Source organism: Brienomyrus brachyistius, chromosome 2, assembly GCF_023856365.1.
Source record: "Brienomyrus brachyistius isolate T26 chromosome 2, BBRACH_0.4, whole genome shotgun sequence".
NCBI lineage: Eukaryota > Metazoa > Chordata > Actinopteri > Osteoglossiformes > Mormyridae > Brienomyrus > Brienomyrus brachyistius.
This window is the reverse complement of record NC_064534.1, coordinates 29,661,582-29,681,244: the sequence shown is the minus strand read 5'-3', so window position 1 is coordinate 29,681,244 and position 19,663 is coordinate 29,661,582. Positions and strand designations below refer to the sequence as shown.

The following is a 19,663-nucleotide window of genomic DNA, read 5'->3' as shown; positions in this document are numbered from 1 at the left end:
TGCCAACCTACGCCAGAATGTTGCTTCTGTTCTGACCCCATGTAAAATGCATAATTTGCACTGGCTTCAGAGGCTAGATCCTAACCATAAAGGTCGTTGCATGCTTTGTTATTGGAGTTTCCAAGTCCGAAGCCAAGGTGCAGTGTTCTGCTGCTCTAAGAGCACCTGGTGTCAGATTAAGACCCTGTACTATTGACTAGAGCTGACTGCACTTGGATACCTGTGAGCATCATTGGATCTGGAGCTCCAATGTGTGGTTGTTATGTGCTTGTTCTATATTCCCCAGCATAAAGCATCCGCACTTTTCATGCAGCAGAATATAGGCGGCCCTCCTTGCCTGCTGGAGGAGGGGCAGGAAGCCTAATGTTGGCTGGAGCACATTGCCATGGCAACTTTGACACATTCTGGATGTTACCAGTGAATCTGTGAGTGGAAAGAGTACTAGGTGGGTGCTGAGGGGCTGTGAGTGTGTGAGTTTGCCTCTGCTTTTCCTGCTGCTAATGACATCAGTGAGCATATGGGTTACACTGTATTCATAGAAATGGGAACAACCTCTTTAGTTATTGTAATTTACAGTTTGTTCCTAAACAGGCAGAGCATAAAAACACCTGTTCTCGTTTGTGTATCAGGTGATTTTAAAAAAGTAAATATTATTGTGCTGTTGAACGCATTTAAAATATTTGATCAGCACCACGGACAGTGATGAACCTTCTCCCTGATAAAACAATCCCTCACCTGCTGATTCTTTGTTAATCGTTTTATTTAACTTTTACTTCAACCCCTCTGATGTATTATTTCAAATGTATTTGATAATACAAAGTGGAAGCTGAGACCTTTGTTGTGTTTTGCGTTGCACATAGATGCCTTTCTGTTGAGAGCCTAGTGAATATTTCAACCCTCCCCGTTCCTTGTCAATAAACGCGTGCTAGTGTGACACCCCAGGAGAGGCGGGACCTTCGCTCAGTGATGGTTTCAAAGTGTTGCCGGACACATGCGTGAAAATAAGGGAGATGCAGATTGAGGATTCACGGAATAGCCAAGGTGGTCCAGGGGAAATCGATGTCACCAAATGAAGGCCCTGCCGCGCATGCGCGGAACACCGGGAGGGGGCGTTGCTGGAGGACTACTGGGGGGGCGGGGCGGAGGTGGGCGTGTGGTACAGCTGATGCACGCAGCCGCCGCTGCGTCCATCACCCGATCGCTACCACGGGAGATAACAGCAGCATCCGCCACGACCCTCACAGCGCCGCCGTAGCTGCCGCGCAGACCCAGCAAGCGAGCCGGACAAAGAGGAGTCGGCAGGCTCGCCGCAAACACACCCCGGGGTCGTTTGGAGTCACACGCCACTGACGGCGGTGCCGCAAACAGTGAGTACGGATTAATAATGTCACTGCTGTGTGCTGCTCGCCCTATCGCACAGATGCGGCGGCGCCAGATGTAATGGACGGCGCCCGTCCCCCACCTCACCGTTTGCCGTATTTATCTGCAAACCTGAGCGGATCTTTCTTTTTTAAATCCTGCTATAGTTGCTATTCTAGGATGGAGGAGAGAGAGCGAGGGAGGGGGAGATGGAGAGGGGGTAAGAGAGAGAGAGGTAGATGAGGCTACGTGCTGGGGGTGGGGGGTGCCTAGTGTTTGTTAATATTACTCATCGGAGTGGAAGTAAAGTCGGTGTAAAGGCGACGGAGAGAGGAGTAGGGCGCGCTGTCTGTGCCACGATGCGCGATGCTCCTTCTCCGCCCGCATCGGGACGCCCGGATCGGCGGAGTGCTGCTGTGTGCCGACACGCATTATGTAATGTTTTACCAGGGCGAAGACGGAGAAAATAGATCTGCTCGTTTCTCGCCCCCCTTGCGGCATGTCGACTCGGGTTTTAATGCCAGACGCGGCCGCTTGAGTAATCCGGTCATTATCCCGCTTTTATACGATTGCCCCCCGTGATAGATGTAGGATGAAGCTTTGGCGTGTGCGTGTGTGCGGTAAGGTGTGCGTAGATGGAGGTGAGGATGCAGCGATGTGCCCGGGCTGCGGTGATGGCAGGAAATGGATAACGCTTGCAACGTGCATCTCGGCCAGATAAGGTCCTTATGGGCTATATTTGGTGCGCTGAGCGTCAAGTGTATACCATTGGACGGCCAGGCGGTGGAATTTGCGCTTATGCGGTGTATATTGCGTGGTATTTAGTGTGCAAGGTGCGTATTTTATCTACGGATGTATAGGGCAATAATGCGGGATGTTTATTTAAAGGTACAGTGTGTAGCACCCTGTGTGTAAGGAGAGTACGATGTTATATTGAGGTGTTTGCTGTGTAGTACTGGGCATGACTCAAGTACGAGGTGTGTTGCTTTGTATGATGTGTAGTATTAGTGGGTATCTGCGTTGTGGATGTTTGTAAGGTGGGCGGTGAGTAGTTTGACTAGTACAGTGTTGGATTTGCCGGTGTGTATGTGTGTGTGTGCGATCTTTGGTGTGTCCTGTGTGTAGGTCAGGGAGTGCGGAAGTGGGGTTAGCAGGTACATTTATATTTGTAACATCTGCTATTAATAGAGAAGGACATGGTAGGGGAGTGTGATATCCTCAGGTTTTACTTCTGAAGGTGTAAGAGATGAGTCCTTTTTGTGAGCATGTGTGGTGTTAGGGAGGTGTGTTGTGTTGTACAATGTGTATTAGCCATGTAGCATGTAGTAGCTGGTTTTCTGTGGTTACCAATTAGCAGAGCGTTTGTTAGCCCATAGCACAGAGTTCGTTAAATGTGTAGCCGCTGATCCTGTAAGGCTGTATAATTTGACGTGTTACACGTGCTTGACACATTCGCTGTGAAAGGTTTCATTTGTTGGGCTCTGGGCACCTTCCATGTGTACCGGGCCTCCAGAGAGGGGCAGACTCTGTGAGGTTATGGAGAGATACCCATGGAGGATGGAGAATACATTATGGGTCCCCTTGGGCCAGTAGGTGTCCGGGGGGGGTGGGGGGGGGTATTTATCTGGGGAATTTTCTGAGGACAAGTGGCAGATATTCAGCAGAGGTGTGTTGGGGCTGTTTGGTCAATATCCCTTCAGTGGGTGTATTTCATATGCATTTTGTATATCGCTTGCTCCGTTTGTAGGGGCCGCCTTTGTGCAGAGCTCTCAGATTTGCACATGAGACTCTCATGTGTCCGTACAAAAGGTCATAGGCGCTTTGCAACTTAGCGGAGCACGCCAACCTGCAGCACATGCTGGCACACGCTTCCCCTTTGTCGAACGGCCTTACCTGAGAATGCTGTCAATCCAGAAGAGTTCAATCGGGGGTGGGGGGTGGGCTTTTGTGCACCTCTGCTTCTCTACCATGTCTGTCGAAGTGCCGCTGTTTCGAAAACAGAGTTGTATCTGTGCCCATTGTGCGCGCCTGGGTGTGTGCGTGTGCGCTGTGAGCGGCGCGTGAGAGCAATGATGTAATGCTCGTGAGTGAATGAGCCAGCGAGCAAGGAGGGGAGTTTCAGCATGTGCCTTCAGTAAGGCCACACAGAAGCTGGGAGACCCCTGCTGGTCAAATGGGGTGCTGCGAGGCACGGGACTCGAGCGGCATTCGTTCGTATTAATCACCAAGGCGCCCTTGCGTGTGAGACACATAAGGAAGCGAGGGAAGCGGAACGGACTCCTGGCGAGCGGAGGAAGAATGGGAGGGTTTACGAGCTGCAGCTGGCTGCAAAAAGCTTACTCCTCGTCTGGAGATGGGTGTCCGACACCTGCAAGCAGAGACAATAGTGTAGGTGCCTGGTGGGGCAAGCAGACGAGGCAAAGACTGACAGTAACCATTATGCACATACAGTTGTTATACTAAATACTCAGGTATAAGCAGGGACGCTCTCCCTGGGAGTAACCATCATGCACATACAGTTGTTATACTAAATACTCAGGTATAAGCAGGGATGCTCTCCCTGGGAGTAACCATCATGCACATACAGTTGTTATACTAAATACTCAGGTATAAGCAGGGACGCTCTCCCTAGCAGTAACCATCATGCACATACAGTCGTTATACTAAATACTCAGGTATAAGCAGGGACGCTCTCCCTGGCAGTAACCATCATGCACATACAGTTGTTATACTAAATACTCAGGTATAAGCAGGGACGCTCTCCCTGGCAGTAATCATCATGCACATACAGTCATTATAATAAATACTCAGGTATAAGCAGGGACGCTCTCCCTAGCAGTAACCATCATGCACATACAGTCATTATACTAAATACTCAGGTATAAGCAGGGACACTCTCCCTGGGAGTAACCATCATGCACATACAATCATTATAATAAATACTCAGGTATAAGCAGGGACGCTCTCCCTGGGAGTAACCATCATGCACATACAATCGTTATAATAAATACTCAGGTATAAGCAGGGACGCTCTCCCTGGGAGTAACCATCATGCACATACAATCGTTATAATAAATACTCAGGTATAAGCAGGGACGCTCTCCCTAGCAGTAACCATCATGCACATACAGTCGTTATACTAAATACTCAGGTATAAGCAGGGATGCTCTCCCTGATACTAACCATCATGCACATACTGTCATCATACTAAATATTCAGGTATAAGCAGGGACGCTCTCCCTGGCAGTAACCATCATGCACATACTGTCGTCATACTAAATATTCAGGTATAAGCAGAGACACTCTCCCTGGCAGTAACCATCATGCATGTACAGTCGTTATACTAAATATTCAGGTATAAGCAGGGACGCTCTCCCTGGGAGTAACCATCATGCATATACAGTCGTTATACTAAATACTCAGGTATAAGCAGAGACACTCTCCCTGGCAATGACACAGAGTGCAAACACTGGCCAACACTGAAATGCATGAAGCTAGATTATCTATGCACACTTGTCCTTCGCTGCTGCCACCTCCCATTATTTAATATATTATCCATCCATCCATCCATTTTCCAATTCGCTTATCCTACTGGGTCGCGGGGGGTCCGGAGCCTATCCCAGAAGCAATGGACATGAGGCAGGGAACAACCCAAGATAGGGAGCCAGCCCATCACAGGGCACACTCACACACCATTCACTCACACATACACACCTATGGGCAATTTAGCTAGTCCAATTAGCCTCAGCATGTCTTTGGACTGTGGGGGGAAACCGGAGTACCCGGAGGAAACCCCACGATGACATGGGGAGAACATGCAAACTCCACACACATGTAACCCAGGCGGGGACTCGAACCTGGGTCCCAGAGGTGTGAGGCAACAGTGCTAACCACTGCACCACCATGCCGCCCCTATTATATGTATAATATGTAATTTATACTACCAGTATAAACCAAAGGTTTTTGTACATGTGCATGTTACCTAACAGTTACTAAAATACACTATTTTTTTTTGCTAACAAATAAATTTACAGTATGTTCAGTATTTGAGTACCTTTATTAGCAAGAAAATGTTATATCTTTAATTCATCAAAGTAACCTCCATCCTTTCTGGAAGGGACATTAAGTACTGCTCTATTTCATGGGATGAAACTGTTAACTAGTGCATTTAAAGTTAAAGGACAGTCTAGAATTTAACTATGCCATCACCACACAGCCAGTGAATAGGATGTCAGACATGCACTGTTACATACTCTTTCCTTTGTGTAAAAGAAACTTGACTTATATTTTCATTCATAGTTGTTCACTCAACTTTCCAATGCTTAACAAGAATAAAAAATTAGGCAGTTTATAAAGTAAGAGTGGTTAAAGCTGTGGTGTGCATAAGCTTTTGATAGTGTGCACATATACACCTGATCACATGACATGGAACTTAAGCTCAGTGGACACTTTCGCATGTGAATGAGATCAGCTGACATCCGGGGTTAAATCTGGACCAATTCAGCAGGAACTGGACCATCACAGAATTCTGGAGACATTGATAAATAACAAGAGCACTTTTTAGGACTGGAATTATTTTCAAGCACGTATTTGAATTCTTTCACGTTTTGGTAAATTCTGAGCTGCTTTTTTTCATGTTTCATGTATACATATACATTAGATATATATCATTTCAGTTTATATGTTGCTAACCAGCGTAGGTAGATATACACCGATGGCATCTTACTTTCAGGGTTGGGGGTTCTGTCCCCGTGTCTGGAGAGGGGGGGTTCTGTCCCCCCTGCCTTTTGTCCTATGACTCCTGGGTTAGGCTTCCTATGACCCAGTCTAATAGAAATTAGAATAGAAATGTTGGATGGAGAGATAGGTGAATGGATTACATTATCCATCCATCTTCCAAACCGCTTATCCTACTGGGTTGCGGGGGGTCCGGAGCCGATCCCAGAAGCAATGGGCACGAGGCAGGGAACAACCCAGTATGGGGGTCAGCCCATCGCAGGGCACACTCACACACCATTCACTCACACATGCACTCCTACGGGAAATTTCTCAACTCAAATTAGCCTCAGCATGTTTTTGGACTGTGGGGGTAAACCGGAGTACCCAGAGGAAACCCCATGACGACATGGGGAGAACATGCAAACTCCACACACATGTGACCCAGGCGGAGACTCGAACCCGGGTCCCAAAGGTGTGAGGCAACAGTGCTAACCACTGCACTACCATGCCCCAGATTATGTTATATATTATGTATTATTTTAATCTAAATAATACTACACATCGCACCCTTGCTGTATAAAATATATACAAGTGTGTTACTGTGCCAGGAAGGTGTGTGAAAATATTCCTAAATGTGGAAGTGTGGACTCACGTGGTTTTTAGGTAGTCAGCAGTTAATTAATAAATCTGCTTTTGACCTTGGCTCTCTGTTTCTGCTGTGTGCCTGTGTGTTTGTGACCCTCTTTGTGTCCGTCTGTGCCTTTGGGTGTCAGTGTGTGTCTGTGCCTCTGTGCCTATATGTCTTTGCGTGTATCTGTGTGTGTGTGTGTGTGTGGGTGTGTCTGTCCTTGCTGACCCTATTCTCATCTCTGTGGCCCAAACTTATACCCTGTGTACAGTCAGGACAGCATCAGAGTTAACCCTTCCCGTAACCCCCCCCACCCCACCCTGCTCTCTCTCAGTGTGTTTGCCCATCAGCTGGCGCCCCCCTTGTGCCTGCGATGGCCGCCGTGGGTTGCGGGGAGCCGAGTAAGTGAGGCGTCTCCCTCAGGATGGGCAGCGTGGGCAGCGGAGTGGCAGGCGAGCAGGAGTTCGCCATGAAGAGCGTGGGCACTCGCACCACGCTGCCGCGGGCCCCGCCCCCCACACGCCGTGGCCCCAGCGGCCGGAGCTGCAGCACAGAGAGGCCCCCGCCTCCCCCCTCTGAGAGCACCGCCTCCAGCGACGAGCGCGGCGGGAGCGCCGACCGACCCCCGCTCGCCGGCTCCGACAGCGCCGTCTCCGAGAGCGACCGTGCCAACTCCAACTGTGAGCGGCAGGTGGCCAACGCCGTGTTCCTCAACGGGGCAGGACGGAGGGAGGGGCCCTGGGCGGGCGCCAGCCTGGACGCCTGTGGGAACAACGCCCCCGCCCATGGGCCCACACAGTACAGGGGCAACAGTGGGAGCAAACCGGACAACCCCAACCCCCCCAAAATACTGCCCGTGTCTGGGAAGCTGGAGCAGGTGAGGTCCGGGCCCTCGCAGACCATGCTAAGCATATAGCAGCGTCTCAGTGTCTCCGTCTGTTTTCCTGTCCAGACGAGTGACATGGTGACACAGTGCCCCGTCTGTCTGTTATACAGAAGCTCCGTGTACCTTCTGTTCCCTCTTTGTCTGCAGCAGAACAACAGCGGCCTGGTGCGTCCCTCCGCCTTCAAACCCGTGGTGCCCAAGAGCTTCCACTCCATGCAGAACCTCGTAGGGCAGGCCGGAGGTGGCGCTGTGGGGGGGCGGGGCGTGGGGGCCAGCGGGGGACCCAGTGCTGCAGGGAGCCAGCAGAGCAGCGACAGCCCCAGTGGAGGCCGGAGTGGCCAGGGGGCGCTGTCGGACTCGGGGAGGAACTCTCTGACCAGCCTGCCCACGTACACGGGCTCAGGCTCAGCATGCGGCCCTTCACAGGCGCTGGGGCCCCTCAGCGCCTCCACGAGCCACATCAACCGGCTGGGCACGGCCGGCGCCAATCTGGATCGCCTGGAGAAGCCGGGCTACCAGAACGGGCTCAGTGCCTCCGACAGTGGACGCTCTTCCTCAGGCAAGAGCTCCTCCTCCTACCAGAGGCTCAGCCACCTGAGCGACGCCCCCCAGGCTCTCCGACCCTCCCCCTCCTCCGATGACATCATCCAGGATCTGGAAGATAGACTCTGGGAGAAGGAACAGGAGGTAACGGGCCAGGGGTGCAGGATCTGGTCATGTGACATGAATAAAGATTGTTATGATTGCTAGTTGACTGTGAGCCTGTACTGCATCAGTGCTGATGGATGCATGGATGGATGCAAGGATGGACAGTTGGGTGGATGTATGATGGATGGATGGACCATTCAGTTACAGATACTCCACGTGCTTTTCGCCGTGGGGTGTGAGAGCTCCACCTGGCGCTGGCAGCTAAGTCCACTCTGTGGCATGATAGTCTTGCAGTGTGAATAGGAAGCGGATTGGCTGCGGTCTGAATCAGAGAGCTGAACACTCTATAAAGGGGATGGGTGATGTAAAGAACATTGTTAGGATTGAGTATCCAAGGTGATCAGCGCAACAATTGTTTTATTTTAGCACAATGTAGCAGTGAGCAGATGGATTTGATCAAGGTTCATGTGTATTTTCCATGCTGCTGAAGGGGGAAGGTGCCTGCAGGTGCAGGACTAAAGCACCTAAAAAATGGGGGGGGGGGGGTCATGTTGTTTACCACCATTCAAACCATAAATGGTCGCAACACTAAATATGAAATAAATGTGTTCCATATTTAGAAGGTGCTGAAGCAGCATGAAGCCAGCAATGATCTTCTGGCTCTAACTGCTAGCTGTTTATTGTGTAGAGGGGATGGTGGTCCCAGGGTGACCTTTTGAGTAGGGCCCCAAAATCAGTATTGAGTTTTATATAATGCATGAGAAATTCAGGCAAAGAGGTAAAATCTCGTTTTTGGCTTCCCATGACAGAAAGTATCTTCCTGAGATTAGTACCAAGGTTCCTCATGGAGGAACCAAGGTGAATTGGTAACCATAAGAATTTATGATTGGACAAAGGATAGGCACGATTGAAGAGTACATACGCATTCTTCAGAAATTTATTTATTTATGTTCATGAGTAGTTTCGATAGGTCCTAAAGCCCGTCAGATAACAAGGAAGAGATATTGCAAGAAATTTTGAAATGTTGCATACCATTCTGCCTCGTCTGCAAACTTGCGTCATACGCGTGGCATTTAGTGTCCCTGCGTTGTGTCTCTTCACGCTACAAGAGCATTCTTGTCTTCCACGGCCGCTAAGTGGTGCCCGGCTGAGGATTCATGATGCGGACAATGTTGACGCTTAACACAGTTCCCGTAAGTGCGCTGCTGTTAGCTAGGAAGTAGAGATGCTCATTGCTGTGCCCCCACACCTGTCCAGCTCTGCATGTGCCTGTAAGCCGCTGCTTATAGCATCTGATGCAATCCAGCTGGACAATAGTGGCAGCATGGTCTCACCACAGCCCTAGACGGAGGCACCTGTGCTGCACTCATGATTTAATGTGTCCTTTCTGTCGTCACTGCCGCAGTGAACGTCACAATATAAATTACTGTTCAATGTATTATAGATTATTATCGGATTATATATTGTTTAATCACTAACGAAAACAGCATTACAGCTACTGCACTGATCAGCTAGCCATTAAAAGTATACTTACACTGTAATAAAAACGGAATTTGATTCAGGAATTAGTGAGTAGTTAGAGTGAATCCCTGTCATTTTATCGGTTTTTCATTTGAATCGTCTAGTCTAGAGGTTCCCGTCCTCCAGTCCGCGGTACCAGTCTGAACCAGCACTCCACCAGACCACGGAACGGGGGGGGGGGGTTTTCAGGAGGGGCTGGTTACTTTCCAGAAATAAACTATATATTGTCATTTTGTTACGCCCGTGCACGTTCATGCCTTCTGTTCATCTGAAAAAATCGGAAATGGTTACACTTTGGTGAAAGCAATACACTAGACGCCCCCCCCCCAGTCCATGAGACATAAACCAGAAATGTAAAGGTTGGCCACCCATTGAAGCACAGTTAGAGCTAAAGGCAGTGCGTTTTGGATATATTTATACATACTGTAAGTATTACTGATCACTTAAAGATTCATTAGAGGTGATGTTTTGCATGTATTATATACATAGCCGGTGTTTTCGAACCCTGGCGTGGCTTAGTGGCTCATGATTTTCTGTGTGTGTAGTTTGCATGCCCCCCCCCCCCCCCCCCCCGTCATGCTGGCCCCCAGCCTCAGCCCGTGGACATGCAATTAGGCTAATTGGTGCCTCTACATTCCCTGTAGTGTGTGTATGTGTCCTGTGATACCTGTAAACATCCCATTCAGGTGTCCTATGCTACCTGGCATAACCTTCACCCCCCCACCACGAAAAAAAAAAACAGGATTTTTAATGTTAGTAATGCATCATTCTCATACAGTCTTTCAGTTGGAAGACAGGTTACGACATATAGTTTTTTTGCTGCAAAGTAAATGGTTGCTATGGGTGTTGCTGTTCTTGCGTATTACATCACTCTTGTCCGAGGACCAACATTGTGTGTTTACCAGTGCCACCCAGTGGAGAGCGAGGTACTGCATCCACCACAATCAAAATATGAGTATAGCTTAAATCCTGTGACAGTGTTTACTCAGTGCATATGAGGGGATCACAGTAAGTGTAGGGGAGCACTATGCAAGTACAAAATATGTATTCGGGAGCGTATTCGCTTCCGTTTGGGATTTTGGCGAGCACTCCCATTGGGCTGTCAGCTGACCTCGCCCGGATGCCCGCAGGTGTTGCACATGCGCCGGAACCTGGACCAGAGTGAGGCGGCCATCGTGCAGGTGTTCGAGGAGAAGCAGCGTGTGTGGGAGCGTGAGATGGAGGAGCTGCGGCAGAACTACGCCGGCCGGCTGCAGCAGGTGACACGTCGCGCCCAGCGCACGCAGCAGGCCCTGCAGACGCAGATTGCACGGCTGCAGCAGGACAAGCGCCGGCTGCAGGACGACCTCACTGCCCTGCTGTCTCACCGCGAGGAGCTAGAGAGGAAGTGCCTGGACTACAGGAAGGAGCAAGCCGACATCCTGCCTCGCCTGGAAGAAACCAAGTGGGAGGTGAGACGGGGGTGTGAGCAGCTAATCGAGTGGGTGGGCATGAACCGAGGTGTGACGAACTGGCTCGTGGACGCCCTCTCTGCGATCCCTGTTTATGACGCCAACCCCTCTGGCCAGGTGTGCCAGAAGTCTGGGGAGATCTCACTGCTGAAGCAGCAGCTCCGGGAAAGCCAGGGCGAGGTGACCCAGCGCGCGGGAGAGATGGTGGCCCTACGGGGCCAGCTGAAGGAGCTCAACGTGCAGCTGAAGGAGAAGGAGGAGATCGTGATGAGCCTGAAGGACTCCTACTGCAGCAAAAGCCTGGAGCTGGAGCGGTGTGAGGGCGAGCTACAGAAGACACTGGCGGAGGTACGGAGGAGCACACACACACACACACACACACACACACACAGCAGCCAACACACACATGTTTGTATTTATCTTTGTAGGGACACTCCATTTCTATGGGCATAACGCCAGTCCCAACATGACGACCTTAACCCCTACCCAGCCCTAACCTTAACATAAGTAGCCAAACAAAATGTAAGACTTCTGGCATTTTTAGTATTTTGATTGCAGTCACATATCTTTATGAAACTGAGTTTCCTCTTGTGGGGACCACAATGTAATATTGTATGTAATATTATACATATGACCCCCTCCCCACACACAGACACACATCAAATAACTGCTAAAAGTGAAAACTGAAATCATTTGGGCAGTTTTGAAAAGTGGATTTGAGGAGAGGTACCCAAAAGATTGTTGTAAAGAGTTTAATCCTAACACATTCTGGTGCAGGTTCACTGCTCTCACACTTGCCCTGTATCTGAGAAACACACATGCCCCTGCACTAGTGTGTTTGCATTTCACACACACAGAGACTCTGTCATGTAAAGAACCAGAATCCATGTGCTTAAACTGATGGCAGTCTCTCGTCTCTCTCTATCCTGCCTCTGCAGGTTGCCATGTTGAGGGAGAAACTGGGTGTGTTCGAGGCTGAGGTACTTGGGCTGAAGCAGGCCCTGGGGGAGCTGAGCGAGGGCCGGGGCGGGGGAGCCACGTGGGGGGCATCGCCCTTACCTCATGGGCCCCCTGAACCGGCGCCGGCACCCGCCCCCCCACCTGAGACGCTGCTGAGCCTGCAGAGCGACGAGGCCAAGGTGCAGCGACAGGAGGCGGACGACCTACGGCGGCAGCTGGAGCGCCTGCAGGGGGAGCTGCGGTTAGAGCGGCAGCAGCGCGAGCGCCAGGCCCTCACCTTCGCCCAGGAGCGCCACACCTGGCAGGGTGAGAAGGAGCGTGTGCTGCAGTACCAAGCGCAGCTGCAGCTCAGCTATGTGGAGATGCTGCAAAAGAACCAAGCCTTGGAGCAGCGTGTCGGCCAGCTCTCGTCCAAGCTGTCGCCGGCCCCGTCGCCGGCCACGCCCCCCTCGCAAGCCCTGCCCGTAGCCACGCCCCCGAGTGAGGAGCTGAAACCGCCGCCACTGCACCAGCTGGCGCCACCCTGGTCAGGACCCACCCGTTTGGAGAGGATCGAATCCACTGAGATTTAACGCAGATCAGGCAACACGATACATCATCACAAAGAGACCATGATGCCCAGTACAGCAGCAGAAAAACACCGCTATCCACATTGTTCAACAAAGTACAGTCCAGCTTCTTCTCCGTACCACCCTCCCCCAGTCTTCCCAGGAGCTCCCAGTAACACTTTAGACATCAGAGGCTGGAGAAAGGGGCTGGGGGAGGAGGATGTTTCCCATTGGACATCACTAGACGAGGATATGCACAGCGGAGGTCTAGGCAGAGATGATCCACGCACCAGCTGACAGCTCAAGCACACGACCTGCCGAGACACTCGCTGACTCGTTCAGATTCCCAGACTGACACACGCTGCTCGCGTTGGTGTGGGGAATCCCCCAAGAGCTTTGGGTGTGGGGGGCACACGGTTCTCACTCACAGATGGGACTGGAGAGCAGTTGTTGGGAAGCCCCCACACCCCCCCCACCCAAGCAAAGAGTAAGGGGATCTAGGGATCGTGGTAAAGGGGTGGAAGTGACAGCAGGCTAATAGAGAAAGGGAGAGTGGGGGAGAGAGCGAGTGAGGGACCGATGGGTTGTGTGTGTGTGTTTGTAGATGTGGGTAAAGCAAGACTAAAGGACGTGTTAGCATCTCTCGGTGGAAAAGGAACAGTTGCGTTTGGAAGCCTGCATCAGGAAAACGGCAGAGATGTTTCCGGGTGTTAGTGTACAAGGAAGGAGGCAGACTGGGATAATTCAGGGAAAAAATACCTTTTTTAAAAGAGAAAGGTAGAGGAAATGTTTTTTTCCCCTGAGAAAGTACAAAGGGTAATGTTTTCCTGGGTGATATGGATGCATTTGTGGGTAGAGAGGTCTGGCTTTTCGGTGTTGTTGGAGACTGTCATGACTAAAAACGGACACCAGAGAGCGACACAGTAACAATTCAGGGTTACCCACTCTCAGATGAAGTACTTGAAAATGATTCTTGCATTTCTTTGTTTTTGGGCAGTGAACACAACACACAAAGTGTTTGTCATTAACTAGTTGTTTAGTAGCTGGAACTTACTAGGTGTTTCTCTGGGTAAAGAAAGTGTTGGGTACCTGGACGAGGGCCTGTCAGTGACGTTGCTGCTATGACTCAATATCGGCGTCGAGCAGATAGCATCTGAGACCAAGGCTTGAATGATCAGTGGTGTTACCGGAAGGCATGTTTTGGCGTGTTGACGTGGAGCCTGGCAATGAAAGTCTCCTACGTAGTAACACAGATCATGGAATAATATGGTAAAAGAAGGATTCATTTGGAATAGGACGACGGAGTTGGCTCTTTGCGTATGCCTGTGTGTGTCTGTGTGTCCTTTTTGTTGTATGCAGACAGCCCAGCACTATGAGACAAAATTCTGGAAGACAATGAACCGGATGAATATACTTACAATGAAGGGTTGCAGCTGGAGGTCAGTATTTGGGGAAGATGTTATAACACAGTGTTATGTAACACAGTGCTGTTAATAGTGCTGTTTAACACAAATCATACATTTTTCCCTTGAAGTGGATAATTTCATAACATAAGGATTCCTATAAAAGAAAAAAACTACAAAACCATTGTTTTGTAAAATAGCTAAATAATTTATAATTGGTTGTGTGCAGAATACAAGGATTGCAATTAGCTGTGTTGAGTCAGGCTGCCCGTTACTATACTGTAAACTGGAAACACAAGGTGGAGATGTGGAGCAAAGCTGATACAGTAAGATATTTTATTTCTCCCAGAATAAAGCCAATTCTGTTATATTTTGCAAAGATTGTCTAAAATCTTTGATACTTCTTAAAAAAAATTATAAAACAGTAATTTATAAAAATTACCATCAGTGATTAGTGAGGAAAAAAAACAACTGACTATCGCTAAAGATCACTGTTTCAAAATGAACAGGTAGACGATATATAACCTTTACTGTGCCAGCGATGGCTGTAGTGTTCTCAGAACCTCCACGATACTAATTGTAACACCTACGATCACATTACTCACCACGCTGTTTTGATGTACTTTGAATTTGTAGTAAACATTTTATATTGTGACAGATTAGTGCATTTTGCAAGGGATGACAACATTCTCCGACAGCACAGTGATTTCAACAGTTGTGTTAAATGTTTGAGAACTGGATTAATCTTTTAATAAATCCGTTTGATCAAACTGAAAAATGTCGTGAAATAAACCGTATTTTTCAGAATTGGGTTTACAATGCTGGAACCCTCTAGACTCTAGACTATAATCTATCTTTAATCTCTTAAACCTTTCAGTAAACTCATTATTTTGGTTAGTTACCCTGATGTTCCAGGTATTAACAAATTGCTCTGAAAGGTAACTCAATAATCTTTAAGCTCTGGCTTTTCATGCCTCTGATGGACATGGACTGCAGTTATTTCTCAGCTGTGATATTAATGGAACACCGTTTATGCTAGCTTTCGTGCTAGCAGAAGTATAAATTAATTAGACCTGATTGAGCTTCTAGCCATGTCAAATCGAGTGCATTATTCCCAATGATGTCAGACTGAATTTTAATTAGTGGAGTGACTGTAATGAAGAAAATACGATTCAATCAGATAAAAATATATTTTAATATAAAATATTTTGTGTATTTTTGCAATTAAATAAATATGGTATTAATTATTTCAATTCATAAATGCCTACTTATAATTAAGTAGCCACACAAACAATTAACAACTTCAAGCATTGATTATTCTTAAGTTATAATTTAAGTTCAGCACTATTTCTCCCCTAAGGGTCAAAATAGACAAGCTTTAGTAATGGAAACATAGTTTCCTTTTTAGTAAAAACACCCATAACAGCTGTTTTGTAAAAGCACCTGTAGCTTAAAACTCTCGATATGTGATGTCACTGTTTTATAACAATTGAATCAAGCATAAGTAATGAAATGTAGGTTAAACAAAAAAGCCACAATATTCAGTATGCCGTCAGGGCTGAGAAATCCCAGTGCAATTATTTTATTGCAATTTGTGTTTTTATCGTACTGAGTCTGTCAGTACATTATATCCACCTAATAAGCATCCAAACATTCAGGGAAATTTGGGCTGTCTACATATTTTTTTTGAGATTTTTTTGAATTATGTGAGCACATAAGCAACAGGTATACAGAGATAGACAACGTCGGTAGGCAGGAGACTGAAGAAGGGGGGGGGGGGGCGTGTCTGTTGTGTGCGTGTGTGCGGAGGTTGGCGGAGCCTGCGTGAAACACACTGATGTCAGGAGAACAGGATACACAGTTTGCTGACTAGTACTGCTACAGTGTCCTGCTGCGTTCTTGGTAGACAGAGAGGTGGTGCAGTTAGCTGTAAATATCATTGGTATTTATGTGTACATACTTATTCCAGTATACAAAAATATTGTGTGTGAATACTTCAAGAGCATTATTCTAATTTTTTTTATCGTGAATCCATTTCATACGTTTCAGCTTTTATTTATTTTTAACTGTATGAAAATAAATACAAATATATTTACACTGAATCTACAACATGGTACAGCAGAAACAAACATATCCAAAATCCTTACCTGATTATTTCCTTTTGTTCTTACTCTTACAAATGAAATATTGTGACACGCAAGAAAACGGAACACTACCAATAATTTTTAAATATCTTTTTTTTTAATTATTATTTTTACCTATGTTCTTGTAATAGCTTGATCTAAAGTATCCTTTAGCAGATGTTAATTTAAACAATTAAGATCCAAATAAATCAACATTACTACATATTCCTGTGTCATTTATTCCTTGTGTCATACATCTGGATCAAAAACATGAATGAACATGCTGGGGGACACTACTGCCTCACTCATGCAGGGCTGGGGTTCGAATCCTGCCCGGGCTCAGTGTGTGTGCAACTTGTTCTGCTGGGGGACTACAATGCTCACGTGGGCAATGACAGTGAGACCTGGAGGGGCATGATTGGGAGGAACGCCCCCCCCCCCCCCCCGATCTGAACGCGAGTGGTGCTTTGTTATTGGACTTCTGTGCTCGTCATGGATTGTCCATAATGAACACCATGTTCAGGTATAAGGGTGTCCATATGTGCACTTGGCACCAGGACGCCCTAGGCCGCAGTTCAATGATCGACTTGTAGTCGTGTCGTCTGACTTGCGGCTACATGTCTTGGACACTCGGGTGAAGAGAGGGGCGGAGCTGTCAACTGATCACTACCTAGTGGTGGGTTGGCTCTGCTGGTGGGGGAGGAAACCGGCCAGACCTGGCAGGCCCAAGCGTATAGTGAGAGTCTGCTGGGAACGTCTGGCGGAATCCCCTGTCAGGGAGAGTTTCAACTCCTACCTCTGGCAGAACTTCTCCCATATCACGGGGGAGGTGGGGGACATTGAGTCCGAATGGGCCATGTTCCGCGCCTCCATTGTGGAGGCGGCTGACCGGAGTTGCGGCCGTAAGGTGGTTGGTGCCTGTCGTGGCGGCAATCCCCGAACCCGCTGGTGGACACCGGTGGGTGAGGGATGCTGTCAAGCTGAAGAAGGAGTCCTATCGGGCCTTTTTGGCCTGTGGGACTCCAGACGCAGCTGACGGCTACCGGCGGGCCAAGCGGAATGCGGCTTTGGGGGCCGCTGAGGAAAAAACTCGGGTATGGGAGGAGTTTGGCCATGGAAAACGACTTCCGGACGGCTTCGAGGAGGTTCTGGTCCACCATCCGGCGGCTCAGGGCGGGAAAGCGGTGCAACATCAACACTGTTTATGGTGGGGATGGTGCGCTGCTGACCTCAACTCGGGATGTTCTGGGTCGGTGGAGGGAGTACTTCGAAGACCTCCTCAATCCCACCGACACGCCTTCCGATATGGAAGCAGAGTGTGGGGACTTGGGGGGGGGACTCGCCTATCTCTGGGGTGGAGGTCGCTGAGGTGGTTAAAAAGCTCCTCGGTGGCCAGGCCCCGGGGGTGGATGAGATTCGCCCAGAGTTCCTCAAGGCTGTGGATGTTGCAGGGCTGTCCTGGTTGACACGCATCTGCAGCATCGCGTGGACATCAGGGGCAGTGCCTCTGGACTGGCAGACCGGGGTGGTGGTCCCCCTCTTTAAGAAGGGGGACCGGAGGGTGTGCTCCAACTATAGGGGGATCACACTCCTCAGCCTCCCTGGTAAGGTCTATTCGGGGGTCCTGGAGAGGAGGATTGTCAAAATCCGCCAGATTGTCAAACCTCGGATCCAGGAGGAGCAGTGTGGTTTTCGCCCTGGCCATGGAACAGTGGACCAGCTCTATACTCTCAGCAGGGTTTTGGAGGGCTCATGGGAGTTTGCCCGATCAGTCTACATGTGTTTTGTGGACTTGGAGAAGGCATTCGACCGTGTCCCTCGGGGAGTCCTGTGGGGGGTGCTCCGGGAGTATGGGGTACCGGGCTTCCTTTTAAGGGCAGTTCGGTCCCTGTATCACCAATTCCGACTCGTTTCCGGTGAGGGTTGGACTCCGCCAGGGCTGCCCTTTGTTACCGATTCTGTTCATAGCTTTTATGGACAGAATTTCTAGTTGCAGCCAGGGCATTGAGGGTGTCCGGTTTGGTGACCTCAGGATTAGGTCTCTGCTTTTTGCAGATAATGTGGTTCTGTTGGCTTCATTGGACCGTGACCTTCGGCTCTCACTGGGACAGTTCACAGCCAAGTGTGAAGCGGCTGGGATGAGGATCATCACCTCCAAATCCGAGACCATGGTTCTCAGCCGGAAAAGGGTAGAATGCTCTCTCCGGGTTGGGGATGGGGTCCTCCCCCAAGTGGAGGAGTTCAAGTATCTCTGGGTCTTGTTCACGAGTGGGGGAACAATGGAGCGGGAGGTTGACAGGCGGATCGGTGCGGCGTCAGCAGTGATGCAGGCGCTGCATCGGTCTGTCATGGTGAAGAGAGAGCTGAGCCAAAAGGCAAAGCTCTCGATTTACCAGTCGATCTACGTTCCTACCCTCACCTATGGTCATGATCTATGGGTAGTAAGAACAAGATTGTGGGTGCAAGCGGCGGAAATTAGTTTTCTCCGCAGGGTGGCTGGGCTCTCCCTTAGAGATAGGGTGAGGAGCTCAGTCATTCGGGAGGGACTCAGAGTAGAGCCGCTGCTCCTCCGCATCGAGAGGAGCCAGATGAGGTGGCTCGGGCATCTGATCAGGATGCCTCCGGGACGCCTCCCTGGGGAGGTGATTATATTGATTGCAATGGTGATTTTAAATTTGTGACGGGAATGTGCGCCCCCCTGGATAAGGTGATGAGAAAAGCTTACAGCACCGGGTATTCCCAGGCGGTCTCCCATCCAAGTACTAACCAACCAGGCCCGACCCTGCTTAGCTTCCGAGATCGGGCGTGTCCAGGGTGGTGGGGCTGTAAGCAAAAGGTAAGGTTTAAAACAGACCTTTGGTCATCTTTGGAGCATCTGAAGTGGTTGTAAACCTTTGTTTCCAATTTATGTTTGTATATATACTTATATGTTTGTGTAATTTATGCTTGAATATTTTGTTGGTACCCAGCGTTTACTTACCCCAATCAATTAAAGTACTGATCAAAAGTCCATACAAGCTTGTTGCCATATTCACATTTTCACATTTTGACAACCTTGCAAAGTTTTCCTGAAATCGGGTTAATTAAAAAAAAAATTTAAAGAATAGGAACAACACGCCCCGCGCCTTTTAATTTGGAAACCTGAAACAATACTACCGTTCGGTACATTCCCAGTCTTATAATTATGAGAATAATTCACAAGTAAATGGAAAAGACGCCGTTTTAAATGTCATATCACTCATTTAGCCTACATTGGTCTGGATTGCATTACTACCGGTCCAATAGTTGATGTATGAAACTGTATAAAGTAAAATATGGAATTCTTCAAATTGTTTTTATTTCTTAATTAGCCCGAAATATAGTCTGATTTCATGTGGTTGCGTATTTGTATCATTGGTATCGAACTAATAAAACAGA

The 19,663-nt window shown here is 48.8% G+C and overlaps 1 protein-coding gene and 1 pseudogene across 1 annotated transcript; one reads left to right on the top strand and one right to left on the bottom strand.

Moving 5' to 3' along the window:
* Positions 1-1,130: 1,130 nt before the first annotated feature.
* On the top strand, positions 1,131-16,427 carry lzts3b (leucine zipper, putative tumor suppressor family member 3b). Its single transcript, XM_048999833.1, has 6 exons — positions 1,131-1,367; positions 7,041-7,583; positions 7,740-8,279; positions 10,892-11,212; positions 11,330-11,560; positions 12,151-16,427. Exons 2-6 carry the CDS (start codon positions 7,131-7,133, stop codon positions 12,742-12,744), a joined length of 2,139 nt encoding a protein of 712 aa, XP_048855790.1. The 5' UTR covers positions 1,131-1,367; positions 7,041-7,130; the 3' UTR covers positions 12,745-16,427.
* A 2,537-nt stretch (positions 16,428-18,964) lies between these two features.
* LOC125732113 (5S ribosomal RNA) lies at positions 18,965-19,077 on the bottom strand (annotated as a pseudogene).
* Positions 19,078-19,663: the final 586 nt, after the last annotated feature.

Coding starts and splice junctions, on each gene's coding strand:
- lzts3b (XM_048999833.1), top strand. CDS start 7,131: ATGGGCAGCGTGGGCAGCGGAGTGGCAGGCGAGCAGGAGTTCGCCATG. Junction 7,584..7,739: donor TGTCTGGGAAGCTGGAGCAG/GTGAGGTCCGGG, acceptor CTTTGTCTGCAG/CAGAACAACAGCGGCCTGGT. Junction 11,561..12,150: donor TACAGAAGACACTGGCGGAG/GTACGGAGGAGC, acceptor CTGCCTCTGCAG/GTTGCCATGTTGAGGGAGAA.